Genomic DNA, 14,508 nt, shown 5'->3' on the forward strand with positions numbered 1-14,508 from the left:
GCACTAGCTTAAAGGAACCTATTTAGAAAATAAAAAACAAACCTTTACAACCCCTTTAAAGCGGGAGTTCACCCTAAAAAAATGTTTTAACCTTAGATTGATGCTCATTTTGTCTAGGGGAATCGGCTAGTGTTTTTTAAAATCGAAGCAGTACTTACTGGGCGTTCCTATTTTGATTGACAGTCTTCCGACAGGCTTCCGACGGTCGCATCCATCGCGTCACGAGTAGCCGAAAGAAGCCGAACATCGGTGCGGCTCTATACGGCGCCTGCGCACCGACGTTCGGCTACTTTCGGAAAATCGTGACGCGATGGATGCGACCGTCGGAAGCTTGTCGGAAGACTGTCAATCAAAATAGGAACGCCCAGTCCCGCAGCCCATACCCGGAAGCGGCAGAGAAGATCGCTCTCTAAAACGGTAAGTACAGCTTCGATTTTAAAAAAACTACCCGATTCCCCTTGACAAAATGAGCATCAATGTAAGGTTAAAAAATAAAATTTCCGGGTGAACCTCCACTTTAAGGTAACACAGTGATGCATCGCAAAAAATTCACTGAAGTGGTTAAAGCGGTGGTTCCCCTAAAAATAAACTTTTGACATTGCATTTGCTATAATAATTACAATTAGAATCGGCTGGTTTTATGTAAAAAATACCTCCGTACGTAGCGTTTGGTATATTCGTTCCCACCGCCACTTCCGTGTACGATGCTGGCGGTGGGCGTTCCTAATTTATGGACAGGCATCCGACCGACGCATCCATCGCGTCACGAGATGCCGAAAGAAGCCGAACGTCGGTGCGGCTCTATACGGCGCATGCGCACCGACGTTCGGCTTCTTTCGGCATCTCGTGACGCGATGGATGCGTCGGTCGGATGTCTGTCCATCAATAAGGAACGCCCACCGCCAGCATCGTACCCGGAAGTGGCGGTGGGAAGGAATTTACCAAACGCTACGTACGGAGGTATTTTTTACATAAAACCAGCCGATTCTAATTGTAATTATTATAGCAAATGCAATGTCAAACGTTTATTTTTAGGGGAACCACCCCTTTAAGAAAAAAAAACTGCGCAAACTAAAACCGAAACCAATCATTCCCGACAATGACAAGTCTCAGAGCCGAATTGTTGTTTGTAAAACTGCCACTAGATGGTGCCAATGCGACAAAGCGATCTCTATGGTAATAGTTGTGCTGATCATATGACCGGAAGCGTCTGGAAGAAGCTCTTTCTGTGGTTTCCCTGAATTCTTCCCATGGGAAGATAGGGGTCCCCCATGCAGCTAGGCGGTTCCTATACTCTGCTAAAGGGGTTCCTCCATCATTAAGCAGTAGAGGTCCGGCTGCTGGTCCATGCAGAGTGATACCTTCACCCTGGGAGCCCTGACACCCACCTCCTCACACCCACACACTGCAAAATGAGTCACCCAGGTCAGTCCACACAGCTAACTAGCCCGAGCAGATTCCCCTGTATGTGTAGCCTTGTCCCAGTCTATCTGTCAGGCATGGAGGACATAAAGAGAGCCTGTATACAGTAACCCCTGACAGCCCAGCTTCCCTGTACACACATCATCATCAGTGAGAATACTAAAGATCCTCTGCTGTCTTCTCCTCCCTGCTGAGCCCCTTGGCTGGAAGCTCCTCACTCCTTCTTCTAGGTAAGTACACAGCAGCCTTCTATCACCTCTATGTCATATATATTAGTATCACATGATCACTCATCTCTCTTGTCTTTTACAGATGGATAGTAACACAGTGCTGCATTCAGATAACAAGGAAGGTAATTCTTGTCAAATATCCTTTTTTCAAACACAGAAATGACAAAAATACAATTTTTGTTAAAGTTTCACGTTAATCACTTTGGCACTAGAGCAGTTCTTTGCACATATGTTAAAAATCTGTAATTGTATAGCCAAACATGCAGAAAACACCTGAGCTTTATACATTTTCTAAAAGCAGAGGATCTGTAAAATAAAAAGTTGTACATTTTTTTTTTATTAATGTCGCACAATATTTGCGCAACTGTTTATTAAATGCTTATTTTCAGGAAAAATTGGAATACAAATTAATTTCAGTCCACACAAACACAATATAATGGCCATTTTTTTTGGCAGTAACAGATGATGTTGCATTGATTAACTGCTTCAGCCCCAGAAAGGATTTGCCCCCTTAAAGCAGAGTTCTGCCAAAACTTTTTTTTTTAAAGTCGCTGCTGACTTTTAAAATATGGACACTTACCTGTCCAGGGTGTCCGTGATGTCGGCACCCAAAGCCAATCTGTCCCTCGGGTGCTCCTGCCTCCATCTTCGGTAAGGGAATCAGGAAGTGAAGCATTGCAGCTTCACTTCCTGGCTCACTACTGCACCTGCACGATCTGAATGGTCCCTGCTGTCTTCTGGGACCAGTGTGTCTCGCAGAAGACAGCAGGGGGGAGACGGAGGAGGTGCCGGATGTGGCATAGATATCTGCGGATACTGCGGCTATCTATGCCCAGAAGTGGGAGAAAAATACCTGTTCTAGACAGGTATCTGCCCTCCCCCCCCCCCGAATGGTGCCAAATGTGACACCTGAGGGGGGGGGGGGATTCTGAAAAGCGGAAGTTCCATTTCTGGGTAGAACTCCACTTTAATGCCTGGGCTATTTTTTGCGATACGGCAGTGCGTCACTTTGACAATTGCGACGTTGTACACCAGGGCTCGACAAATCCTGGGCGCCAGGGAGCTGGCACCATCTGGTGGTGAGTCGTTGGTATTACAAGTTATTACCACCAGATGTGTAAGCTGGCGCCATCTGGTGGTGGCCGTTGGTATTACAAGTTAAGCATTACAAGTTAAACAGCAATTCTAATGTAATTTTTCACTATTTTCACTGCCATCTTCTTCCCTCTAATTAGAACCCCCAAACATTATATATATTTTTTTATCCTAACACCCTAGAGAATAAAATGGCGATCATTGCAATACTTTCTGTCACGCCGTATTTGCGCAGCGGTCTTGCAAGCGCACTTTTTTGGGAAAAAAATTACACTTTTTTTTTATTAACCACTAGAGTACCGGGCCATCGTCAAATGACGGCTCCACGGTTACTCTGAAAATTCAACAGGACGTCATTTGGCGTCCTGTATTCTTGCGGCCACTGGGGGGCGCGCGAGCGCGCCGGCGGCCGCGCGCGCGCGTCCGGCGCGTCCCCGAGATGCCGATGCGCGTGCCTGGCGGTCGCGATGTCCGCCAGGCACTCGGAATCGGCGGCTACAGGGACAAGACGTGGAGCTCTGTGTGTAAACACAGAGCTCCACGTCCTGTCAGGGGAGAGAGGAGACCGATCTGTGTCCCTTGTACATAGGGACACAGCATCGGTCACCTCCCCCAGTCACCCCCCTTCCCCCACAGTTAGAACACAATTTAGGGATACATATTAACCCCTCCCTCACCCCCTAGTGTTAACCCCTTGAATGCCAGTCACATTTATACAGTAATTAGTGCATATTTATCGCATTAATCGCTGTATAAATGTGAATGGCGCCAAAAACGTGTCAAAAGTGTCCGATGTGTTCGCCGCAATGACACGGTGACAGTAAAAAAATCGCAAATCGCCGCCAATACTAGTAAAAAAATTAATAAAATAAAAATGCCATAAATCTATCAGCTATTTTGTAAACGCTATAACTTTTGCGCAAACCAATCAATATATGATCATTGCGATTTTTTTTTACCAAAAATATGTAGAAGAATACATATCGGCCTAAACTGAGGAAAAAAAATGTTTTTTTTTTTTTAAATTGTGATATTTATTAAATAAAAAAGTAAAAAATAGTGTTTTTTTTTTAAATTGTCACTCTTCTTTTGTTTATAGCGCAAAAAATAAAAACCGCAGAGGTGATCAAATACCACCAAAAGAAAGCTCTATTTGTGGGAACAAAATGATAAAAAAATTGTTTGGGTACAGTGTAGCACGACCGCGCAATTGTCATTCAAAGTGCGACAGTGCTGAAAGCTGAAAATTGGCTTGGGCAGGAAGGGGCGTAAGTGCCCAGTATGGAAGTGGTTAAAAAATAAGACAACAGTAAAGTTATCCCCATTGTTTTTAATATTATGAAAGATAATGTTACGCCGAGTAAATTGATACCCAACATGTCACGCTTCAAAATTGCGTCCGCTCGTGGAATGCCGACAAACTTTTACCCTTCATAGGCGACGTTTAAAAAAATCTACAGGTTGCATGTTTTGAGTTACAGAGGAGATCTAGGGCTAGAATTATTGCTCTCGCTCTATCAATCGCGGCGATACCTCACATGTGTGGTCTGAACACCGTTTACATATGCGGGCGCTGCTCACGTATGTCTTTGCTTCTGCGCGCAAGCTCGTCGGGACGGGGCGCGTTTTCTGGCTCCTAACTTTTTTAGCTGGCTCCTAGATTCCAAGCAAATTTGTCAACCCCTGTTGTACACAAACAAAATGTATGCCCCCCCCACCCCCCTGTCAAATAGAGCTTTCTTTTGGTGGTATTTGATCATGTCTGCGTTTTTTAATTTTTTTTGTGCTATAAACAAACAAAGAGCGACCAATTTTTAATATATATATATATATATATGTATATATATATATATATATATATATATATATATATATATATATATATATATATATATATATATATATATATATATATGTGTGTGTATATACATTTATTAATCAGTTTAGGCCGATTACATATTTTTGGTTAAAAAAAACGCAATAGGCATATATTGATATCGCGTCTACAAACTATGGGATTGATTTAGGGACTTTTATTAATTTTTTTATTGTTTTTACTAGTAATGGTGGCGAGCTGCAATTTTTATCGGGACTGCGACATTGCGGGCGGACAAATCTGACCCTAAATTACTTTTTGGGGACCAGTGACATTATTTCATTGATCAGTGCTATAAAAATGCACTGATCAATGTAAAAATTGCACTGGCAGTGAAGGGGTTAACACTAGGGGGGGGGGCGCAATCAAGGGGTTAAGTGTGTTCCCTAGGTGTGTTCTAACTGTAGGGGGGATGGGCTCACTGTTCCCGATCACTGGGAACAGAGGATCTCTGACATGTTGCCTGTCAGAACAGGGATCCGCTAGTTTACACTGGCAGATCCACGTTCTGCCTCTGTGCTAGGCGATCGTGGGTCACCGGCGAACATCGAGTCCGCCCGACCTACGGGCACACTCCCGCAGCATGAAGCAAGAGTGCGCCACCGTACAGGTACAGCATTCCGCACAGTATAACGACATCAGCTGGTCGGCAAGTGGTTAACTACTTCAGCCCCAGAAGGATTTACCCACTTTCTAACCAGGCCATTTTTTGCGATACACACTGCGTCACTTTAACTGACAATTGCGTGGTAGGGCGACGCTGTACCCAAACAAAATTGACATCCTTTTTTTTTTTTTTTTACTACAAATAGAGATTTCTTTTGGTGGTATTTGATCACCTCCTGCGGTTTTAATTTGTTTGTGCTATAAACAAAAAAAAGTGACAATTTTGAAAAAAAAACAATATCTTTTACTTTCTTTTTTAATATATATAAAATTATAATATAAAAAAAAATATTCGTCAGTTTAGGCCAAAATGTATTCTACATATTTTTGGTAAAAAAAAACGCTGCAATAGGCGTATATTGATTGGTTTGCGCAAAAGTTATCGCATCTACAAACTACGGGATAGATTTATGGATTTTTTTTTTTTTTTACTGGTAATGGCGGACAAATCTGACCCCAAATGACACTTTTTGGGGACCAGTGACATTGTTACATTGGTCAGTGCTATAAAAATTCACTGATCAATGTATAAATGACACTGGCAGGGAAGCAATTAACACAAAGGGGCGATCAAGGGGTTTGCTGTGTTCCCTGGGTGTGTTCTAACTGTAGGGGGGATGGTCTGCCATGCACATGACAGAGATCACTGTTCCCGATCACTGGGAACAGCAGATCTCTGAGATGCCTGCTGTCAGAACGGGGATTTGCCTTGTCTACAAAGGCAGTTCCCCGTTCTGCCTCTGTGTACAAAGATCGTGGGCGGACATTGAGTGCGCTGGACCCACGGGCATGTGCCTGCAATTTCACACGCACAGACCGATGTACGGGTACGTTGGTTCGCGCAGGAGAGCCGACCTGCCACAGTATATGTGCGGTGGCTGGTCAGCAAGCAGTTAAACAGATGCCAAACTATTTTTTGGAAAGAAAGGATACTAGAAACATATAGTATAGGACTTTGCATATGCCTCTGAGAACATAAAATGCCAGAAATATCGGTAAAAAGGTATATTTATTGAATTTTGGAAACCGATAAAAAATGCTTTATAGGATATAAACACACATATTGTATCATACAGTACAAACCGTATAGTCACATAATTATGTAAACAGAGTACGCTTGATCTGGTGACGCGTTTCGCGAACTTCCGTTTCTTCAAGACCATACAAGCAAGTAAAATATGTGACTTCAATACATGTGTAGCATAAATCTGCATCGTTATGATAAAAATATAGAATGATGTAGATGGTATATATACATATATATGATATCAAACCCCGGATACAGATATGTGCCTACCGACCCATGGGGGGCACACCACCCAGGTAATGCCAAAATCGGATACATATCCAAGAGGTCCTTTTATACTGTATATGGAGAGTGAATGGTTGTTCAAGGGAATGTTGAATGTTCCGGAGATCATCTCAAGATTACATTCCTATCTCATACATACACTGCTCTTCAAGACCACTCTCTGCATCATATCAGGAAACAGCCTATGTCAAACTATGGTATTCAAAAATCTCCATAGGCAATGCTTTAAAAGCCTTTACAGCTCATCAGTTTAGAGTTAAGGGATAAGTCCACCCTAACACTAAAATCTCTGCATCTACAGACATCCACCATCTAACACTAACCCTGTAAAGAAGAAATCTGTATACATACCTTTTTTGGAAGCCGATCCAGTACGGTCTCCAGCAACGAAAGTTCTGTAGAGGACACAGTTGACAACGGCTGTTAAATTAATGGGAAGTCATGTCACTCATAGACTTACTATGGGTCTTCTGTTGTTGGATGTGTCCTATACACCCACCTCCAAAGCGAAGCCGCAGCTGACAGCTCAGCGTGGGATTGAGTCAGATTGGTTTAAAAAAAAGGTATGTACACAGATTTCTTCTTTACAGGGTTAGATAGGTTAGTGTTAGATCGTGGATGTCTGTAGATGTAGAGATTTTAGTGTTAAAGTGGTTGTTAAACCACTTGTATAAAAAGCTCCCCTTCCCTCTGTATTAGAACAATAGGTTCCCCTGTGTCTATAATAAATATACTTATCTGTACTGATAACACAGTGTCCTCATGTGATCAGTTGCCCTCTCTCCTCTGCCCTGCTCACAGTTCCATTGGGCGGGGCCGAGCACTGCCACTGACATCAGGTGGGGAGGAGAGACAGAGCCGAGGAGTCGCATGATCACAGAAAGACGCTGTATTATCAGTAGATGAACATATTTATGATATAACACAGGGGAACTTCTTGTTCTAATACAGAGGGGATGGAAGCATTTAATGTTAAGTATGAGAGCAGCAGGAATAGGGGGGCAGGCGCTGTCATGAGCAGACAGTCAGAGAGGGGAGAGGATGGAGGAGAGGACACAGGAGACAAATGGCAGGGCTGCGGATGACTGAGGCACATACGCTGAAAACAGTGTCAGGGCTCTGCAGCCCTGATATATCGTGGTCAGTGTATAGGGGGAGGGCACAGTCAGCAGGATCAGACGGCTATTACAGGTGATACAGTGGGCCAAATGACATGATTTAACCACTTCAGCCCTGGAAGAATTTGCCCCCTCCTTGACCAGGCCATTTTTTGCGATACAGCACTGCGTCGCTTTATCCGACAATTGCACGGTCATGCGACGTTGTACCCATGGGTGGATGGTTATGAAGTGGTGTGACATCCAGACTGATATTTTAGTCAGTAAATTAGTGATGCATGTGGAGACTGATGTTGTGAGCTGAGGGCTAGAGGGATAGATTTGGGTATCATTGCCGTAGAAACTATATTCAAAGCCATGGGAGGTTAACAGCTGACCCAGGGAGGAGGTGTAGATTGAGAAATGGAAAGGTCAGAACCTTGGGGGACCCCGACTGAGAAAGGAAGAGGAGAGGAGGAAGTAGAATTGTAAGTGACACTGCAAGGGTTAAATGACCATTAATGCTAGAGGATGAGGAATAAGGTGTAATTCTTGCCTTAGGGTGGTTTCACAGTGCCATTGACCGCAACGAGGGTGCATTGCAGTGTACCCATTGCTTATCTGTGGTTTCCCATTTCTATTAGATGCGTTTTCTGAAATTGCAGCAAATGTCCTGCATGCTGCATCTTTGGTTCAGAAAATGCACAAAAATGTGCAATCTAGAAGATGTCTATAGGAAACTGCATAAAAACCCTCACTGCAAACTAAACCCCAGCACGGCAGTGTAAAACTACCCTTATTCTTTACTCCTTCAGCCTTTACATCAGGGGTGTCAAACTGAATTTCATCGTGGGCCGCATCAGCATTATGATTGCCCTCAAAAGGGCCGGTTGTATCTGTAAGATTAGATGTCCAGGACATCCCCTCCCCTTATATTAGATGTCAAGAGCCACCTCACCATCAGAAGTTGAGTCCCCTACTCTTCCTTACATCACAGTGTTACCCCCCTTTCCTTATGCTGCTGCTGGGAAGAAGCTGGATGCATTGCTTGAAAGCAGAAAGTCTAGAGTAGGACCAGAGGAGGGATGGAGCTCTGCTGCAGCTGCAGGAGAGGTGCGAGGGCCACATGAATTGGCCTGGAGGGCCGGATTTGCCACCTATGCTTTACAACCACTTTAACTCTATACTAATGATACTGTAAGGCAGGGGTCTTCAAACTACGGCCCTCCAGTTGTTCAGGAACTACAATTCCCATCATGCCTAGTCATGTCTGTGAATGTCAGAGTTTTACAGTGCCTCATGGGATGTGTAGTTGCGCAACAGCTGGAGGGCTGTAGTTTGAGGATCCCTGCTATAAGGGCTTTTAAAGCACCGCTTATACACAATTGTCACCGTAGATTTTCAGCGCTTTACCATATATTTAGTAACTATTTTACTCAATGAGACCTAATTTTTATATATATTTTTGGGGTTTGGGGGCTTAAATAATCGTTGGGCCTAAAATGTGCATGTTGACATGTACAAAAAAATGAAGATAAAAAAGACTTTGGTGGTTAAACGGTTTTTACCAATGAGTATTTCACATGTCTACTTGCCTTATATGATTTACTTTAGTATCATGAAAATGATCTTGTGTACCCCTGATTTGCTGGGGAAAAAAAATGCTTGTAAGTGCAGAAACAAGACACAGTAAAACCTTGGTTTGAGAGCGTTTTGCAAGACAAGCAAAATGTTTTAATACATTTTGCCTTGATATACAAGCGATGTCTTGATATAAGAGTAGTGTCATGTCACAACTGAGTATAAAAGAGAAGAGAGGCGCCTGTAAGTGTAGCAATATGGTTACATTTAATTAAGGTACAACATTTAGCAACTTATTGCTACACTTAGAGGCGCCTCTCTTCTCTTTTATTCTCTGTAAAAAAAAAAATTGAAATACAAGTGCTTTGGATTACAAGCATGTTTCTGGAACGAATTATGCTCGCAATCCAAGGTTTTACTGTAATGATTTCTACATCCTGGACTTGAAAATGTATGTATTGGGTAAAGTCTGATCTGCATATTTGTTATGGGATTCAGCATGATAGCCAGATGACTAGCATTTCCAGGAGGAGGATGCTAATGACAGCCTCTATATTTCTTTCAGACTGGTTCCTATTTTATGATTGGTACAGTACATTATGGCAGTATTGAGTACTAGTGTAAATGAAACACTCAAGCTGAGGCATGCCCTTCGAGGTTATGAATGAAGTGCAAAGTTTGTTTTTCATTTGACATGGTTTGTGTTATCAAGCATAGGTGAAAGTTTTCGATTTCTCTTGTTCAGACCATAGACTAAGTTTACTATTTGCTGCCTGCAAGATCCTGTGCAAATACAATACACCTGTGTACATGAACCTTTAATGGAAATGTAATTTATTCCTAGTTTTAGGATATTTCTGCAAAAAGAATGTATAACTGCAGTTGTAACAACTAATGGCAAGCTACCGTCGGCTAATGTCGCGCTCACGTCCTGTACGTCCAGGACGTGAGCGCGGAAGGAGCCGAGACTGCCCGACTATACACGAGTGTACTGCGCTCGATATATGTCGGCGCAGTATTCAAACTCGGTGGCGGGAAAGCAGGTATCGGCGTATATCGCGCTCCCGCGATTTTTCCCTTCTTTTCAGGGCAAAAAAGTGCGCGATATACGCCAATAAATACGGTAGTTACATATTTCTAAACAGACTTCCGATGATTTTCCCTCTCAAAGGAGAAAAATTGTATAATTTCAAGTACTGTATGTGCATTCAAGCCAATGAAAACTTTGGCTGAGTGTTATTGGGTAATACAGTAAAACCTTGGTTTGCGAGCATAATTCGTTCCAGAAACATGCTTGTTATCCAAAACACTTGTATATCAAAGCATTTTTTTTACAGGGTATATAAGAGAAGAGAGGCACCTCTGAGAGCCGGTTCACACAGGAGCGACGCGTCAGGCAACTTAGCTGGCTCACAAATCAAGCTACGCTCTGTTCAATGGAACCGTTCTAATAGAAGCGACTCAAGTCGCTCCGACTTGGAAAAAGGTTCTTGTACGACTTTGGGGCGACTTGCATTGACTTTAATACAGAAGTCATTTTGCAAGTCGCCTCTGAAGTCTTCTTGAGATCGCCTTGCCGAGTTGCCCCCAAAGTCGTGCCGCCGGTGTGTGAACCAGCTCTAAGTGTAGCAATAAGTTGCTAAATGTTGAACCTTCATTAACCACTTAACGCCCGCCGCACGACTATTTACGTCCGCAAAATGGCACGGACAGGCAGAAGGGCGTATATATACGTCCTTGCCTTCTAGCGGGTGGGGGGTCCGATCGTGACCCCCCCCCTCTGCGTGCGGCGGGCGGATTCCCGCGGGGAGCGATCCGGGGCGGCAGCGCGGCTATTCGTTTATAGCCGCTCCGTCGCGATCGCTCCCCGGAGCTGAAGAACGGGGAGAGCCGTGTGTAAACACGGCTTCCCCGTGCTTCACTGTGGCGGCGTATCGATCGAGTGATCCCTTTTATAGGGAGACTCGATCGATGACATCAGTCCTACAGCCACACCCCCTACAGTTGTAAACACACACTAGGTGAACCCTAACTCCTACAGCGCCCCCTGTGGTTAACTCCCAAACTGCAACTGTCATTTTCACAATAAACAATGCAATTTAAATGCATTTTTTGCTGTGAAAATTACAATGGTCCCAAAAATGTGACAAAATTGCCCGAAGTGTCCGCCATAATGTCGCAGTCACAAAAAAACCGCTGATCGCCGCAATAGTAGTAAAAAAAAAACAAATTAATAAAAATGCAAAAAAACTGTCCCCTATTTTGTAAACGCTATAAATTTTGCGCAAACCAATCGATAAACACTTATTGCGATTTTTTTTTTTTTTTTACCAAAAATAGGTAGAAGAATATGTATCGGCCTAAACTGAGGAAAAAAAATGTTTTTATATATGTTTTTGGGGGGATATTTATTATAGCAAAAAGTAAAAAATATTGCATTTTTTTCAAAATTGTCGCTCTATTTTTGTTTATAGCGCAAAAAATAAAAACCGCAGAGGTGATCAAATACCACCAAAAGAAAGCTCTATTTGTGGGGAAAAAAACTATGCTAATTTTGTTTGGGAGCCACGTTGCACGACCATGCAATTGTCTGTTAAAGCGACGCAGTGCCGAATTGTAAAAACGCCTTTGGGCATTTAGCAGCATATTGGTCCGGGGCTTAAGTGGTTAAATGTAACCATATTGCTACACTTGGAGGCGCCTCTCTTCTTTTTTTTATATTCAGTTGTGACATGACGCTACTACTTATATCAAGACATCGCTTGTATATCAAGGCAAAATTTATAAAAAACATTTTGCTTGTCTTGCAAAACGCTCTCAAACCAAGGTTTTACTGTAGTTATTTTTATAGACTGAAACAATAGGGTGGCAGACAGGTGCTGTTTTTTTCTCACCCCTGTGGAACGCTTGTTTAAAATTCCAGAACAACTATGAGATGGGTGTCTGTGAAAAGTTAGTCATGCTTTCCCATTGGAAACATGAACACAGATGTTGCTATTAAATTACATTGCAGTCAATTAAAAGATTGCAACCACCTACCTAGCTCAGCGTGAGCTATTCCTATCACAGGTATAGTTTGTGGAGAATTAGGTACTATTGTGTCCCAAGTGGGTACCTAGGCAGTACTGAAGTGGTCTCCAATCAATTAGTCCCAGATAAGGTGCCCTAGCAAAGCTACTTTAGTGCCGGTTCAACCTACAGCGACTTGGGATCCGACTTATCAGACCTCAAGTTGTCCCAAGTCGCTGGACATAAGAAATTCAATTGAAGTGAATGGAGCCGTCTTAATGTACACTCCAACTTCAGAAAAAGTTCCTGTACTATTTCAAGGCAACTTGTACCCATTGATTTCAATGGAAGTTGCCTCCAAGTCGAATCTCTGTCTTAACTGAAGAAACTTTACAGGAAAAGAAAATCCTTTACCCAGGCAAACCCCTCCCTCCCACAGAGCTGATTATTCTGTGATTGGACACAGGCAAAATCGCCTGTCCTGGAGGCGTCTTGAAGTCACGCTGTAAGTCGTGTTGCCCCTGTGTGTTCACACTTTGTGACTTTGTGTTGTGTTTTTTTTTTTTTTTTGTGGTAATCGATACAGAAAATATATCCAGCTGGACCTTCTGCAGTAGTCGCCTATCTTCCCTTCATGAGGTCTTTCAGCCTTCTCCCTGGCTTTAAGCCACATATCCTGTTTCTGCAGGCTAATGGTTGGAACTGATTTGTGGAGTAATTAAAGGCAAATCTCCCCATTCTTATTCATGTGCATTGGGCGGTGACGTGTTTTGATGGGCCTAAATGTTTCTACTACTCTCGGTAAGGACATGACTTCACATGTTACTTTGCATTCGAGAGACTCTTTTTGTTCGCACTACCACTGGATATTCTTGGGTGATTGTCTCATGAGATTAATCCTGCCGGGTCATATTTAAAGTGAGAAAACTTGCCCAACAGCCTCCTGAAAAAGCGACTAATATATGTGATTTATCTGTGGGGAGGATATTATTCTCTAAAGCCCTTATAGGTGAGTCTAATCTCGTGTGTCAAAAATTAGGGGAATAATGGGGAAAGGGAAAGGCAAGTAAAACAACTGATATACAGGTGACTTGTGAAGAGTACCTGTAATAGATCAAGCACCCTATTGGGCATTGTTGTTGTTCCTGTAACCAATAAGCATAAACAAACAGAAGAAGGGGGGGGGGGAGAAGGGAAGTATAGCCTATGGTTAGGCGGGCTGAAAGGGGTTACTCTTAGCAACAAGAAATTAACTGGACAGGAATAATCCAAAATTGATTATGTTCCGATATCAAAAGTTTAATACGTTAAAAAGTGCAGTTATAAAGAACCATTAGAAAATGGAATCAAATAAAGGTAATTACCATGGACAGAAATGACAAACTGACAATACATAAAACAAAACACAAGTCCGGACGTATGGTCCAGCCGCGAGTGATGAGCACCCTATTTCAATTAATGTATTGATTTGACCCTTAAGGCCCCTTTCACATTGAGGAGTTTTTCAGGCGGTACAGCGCTAAAAATAGCGCTGCTATCCCGCCTTTAAAAAACTCCTTCACTGCAGACTCAATGTGAAAGCCCGAGTGCTTTCACACTGCGGCGATGTGCTGGCGGGAGACAAAAAAAATCTTCTGTCAGCAGCATCTTTGGAGCAGTGAGAGGAGCGGTATACATGTATACCGCTCCTTCCCATTGAAAACAATAGGAAACCGTGGCAATACCGCCCGCAATGTGCCTCTATAGAGGCGCATTGCGGACGGTATTAACCCTTTATCGGCCGCTAGCAGGGGTTAATGCCGCACCGCTAGCGGCTGATTCCCGCGGCAATCCCGGCGGTATAGCGCCGCTATTTTTTAGCGGCGTTATACCGCCACCACGGCTCCCGCCCCAGTCTGAAAGGGGCCTAAGGGAAGGTTCTGTATTATTGTAGTTAAAGGGTCACTAAAGGAAAACATTTTTTTTGCTGAAATGACTGTTTACAGGGTATAGAGCAGGGGTGGGCAATTATTTTTTCGATGGGGCCACATGAGAAACTAAAAATATTTTGGAGGGCCGGGCCAAAAGGCTAAACTCAATACTGCATAAAATCAATTGTATTTCTTTATAAAAAGCAGTAAATATCATTGTTGGACAACTGGTACGAGTACTTGTTATAGACATGGCACAGGAGGGGGACAGAGGCTGGGGACATGGCACAGGAGGGGGACAGAGGCTGGG

At 43.1% G+C, this 14,508-nt stretch overlaps 1 protein-coding gene across 2 annotated transcripts in view; it reads left to right on the plus strand.

Annotated features, from left to right (window-relative positions):
- Positions 1-1,179: 1,179 nt before the first annotated feature.
- The window catches only part of WSB2 (WD repeat and SOCS box containing 2), a 63,410-nt gene continuing 50,081 nt past the window's right edge, over positions 1,180-14,508 (plus strand). Inside the window, exons 1-2 of one of the 2 annotated variants that reach the window (XM_040345824.1) lie at positions 1,180-1,652; positions 1,735-1,774. In XM_040345824.1, the coding sequence (XP_040201758.1) occupies positions 1,735-1,774 (40 nt within the window). In that variant the 5' untranslated portion in view covers positions 1,180-1,652. Of the gene's footprint in view, positions 1,653-1,732; positions 1,775-14,508 lie in introns of both variants that reach the window. The other variant, XM_040345816.1, reaches the window with a different exon arrangement.

Source organism: Rana temporaria, chromosome 1 (assembly GCF_905171775.1).
Source record: "Rana temporaria chromosome 1, aRanTem1.1, whole genome shotgun sequence".
NCBI classification, from domain to species: domain Eukaryota; kingdom Metazoa; phylum Chordata; class Amphibia; order Anura; family Ranidae; genus Rana; species Rana temporaria.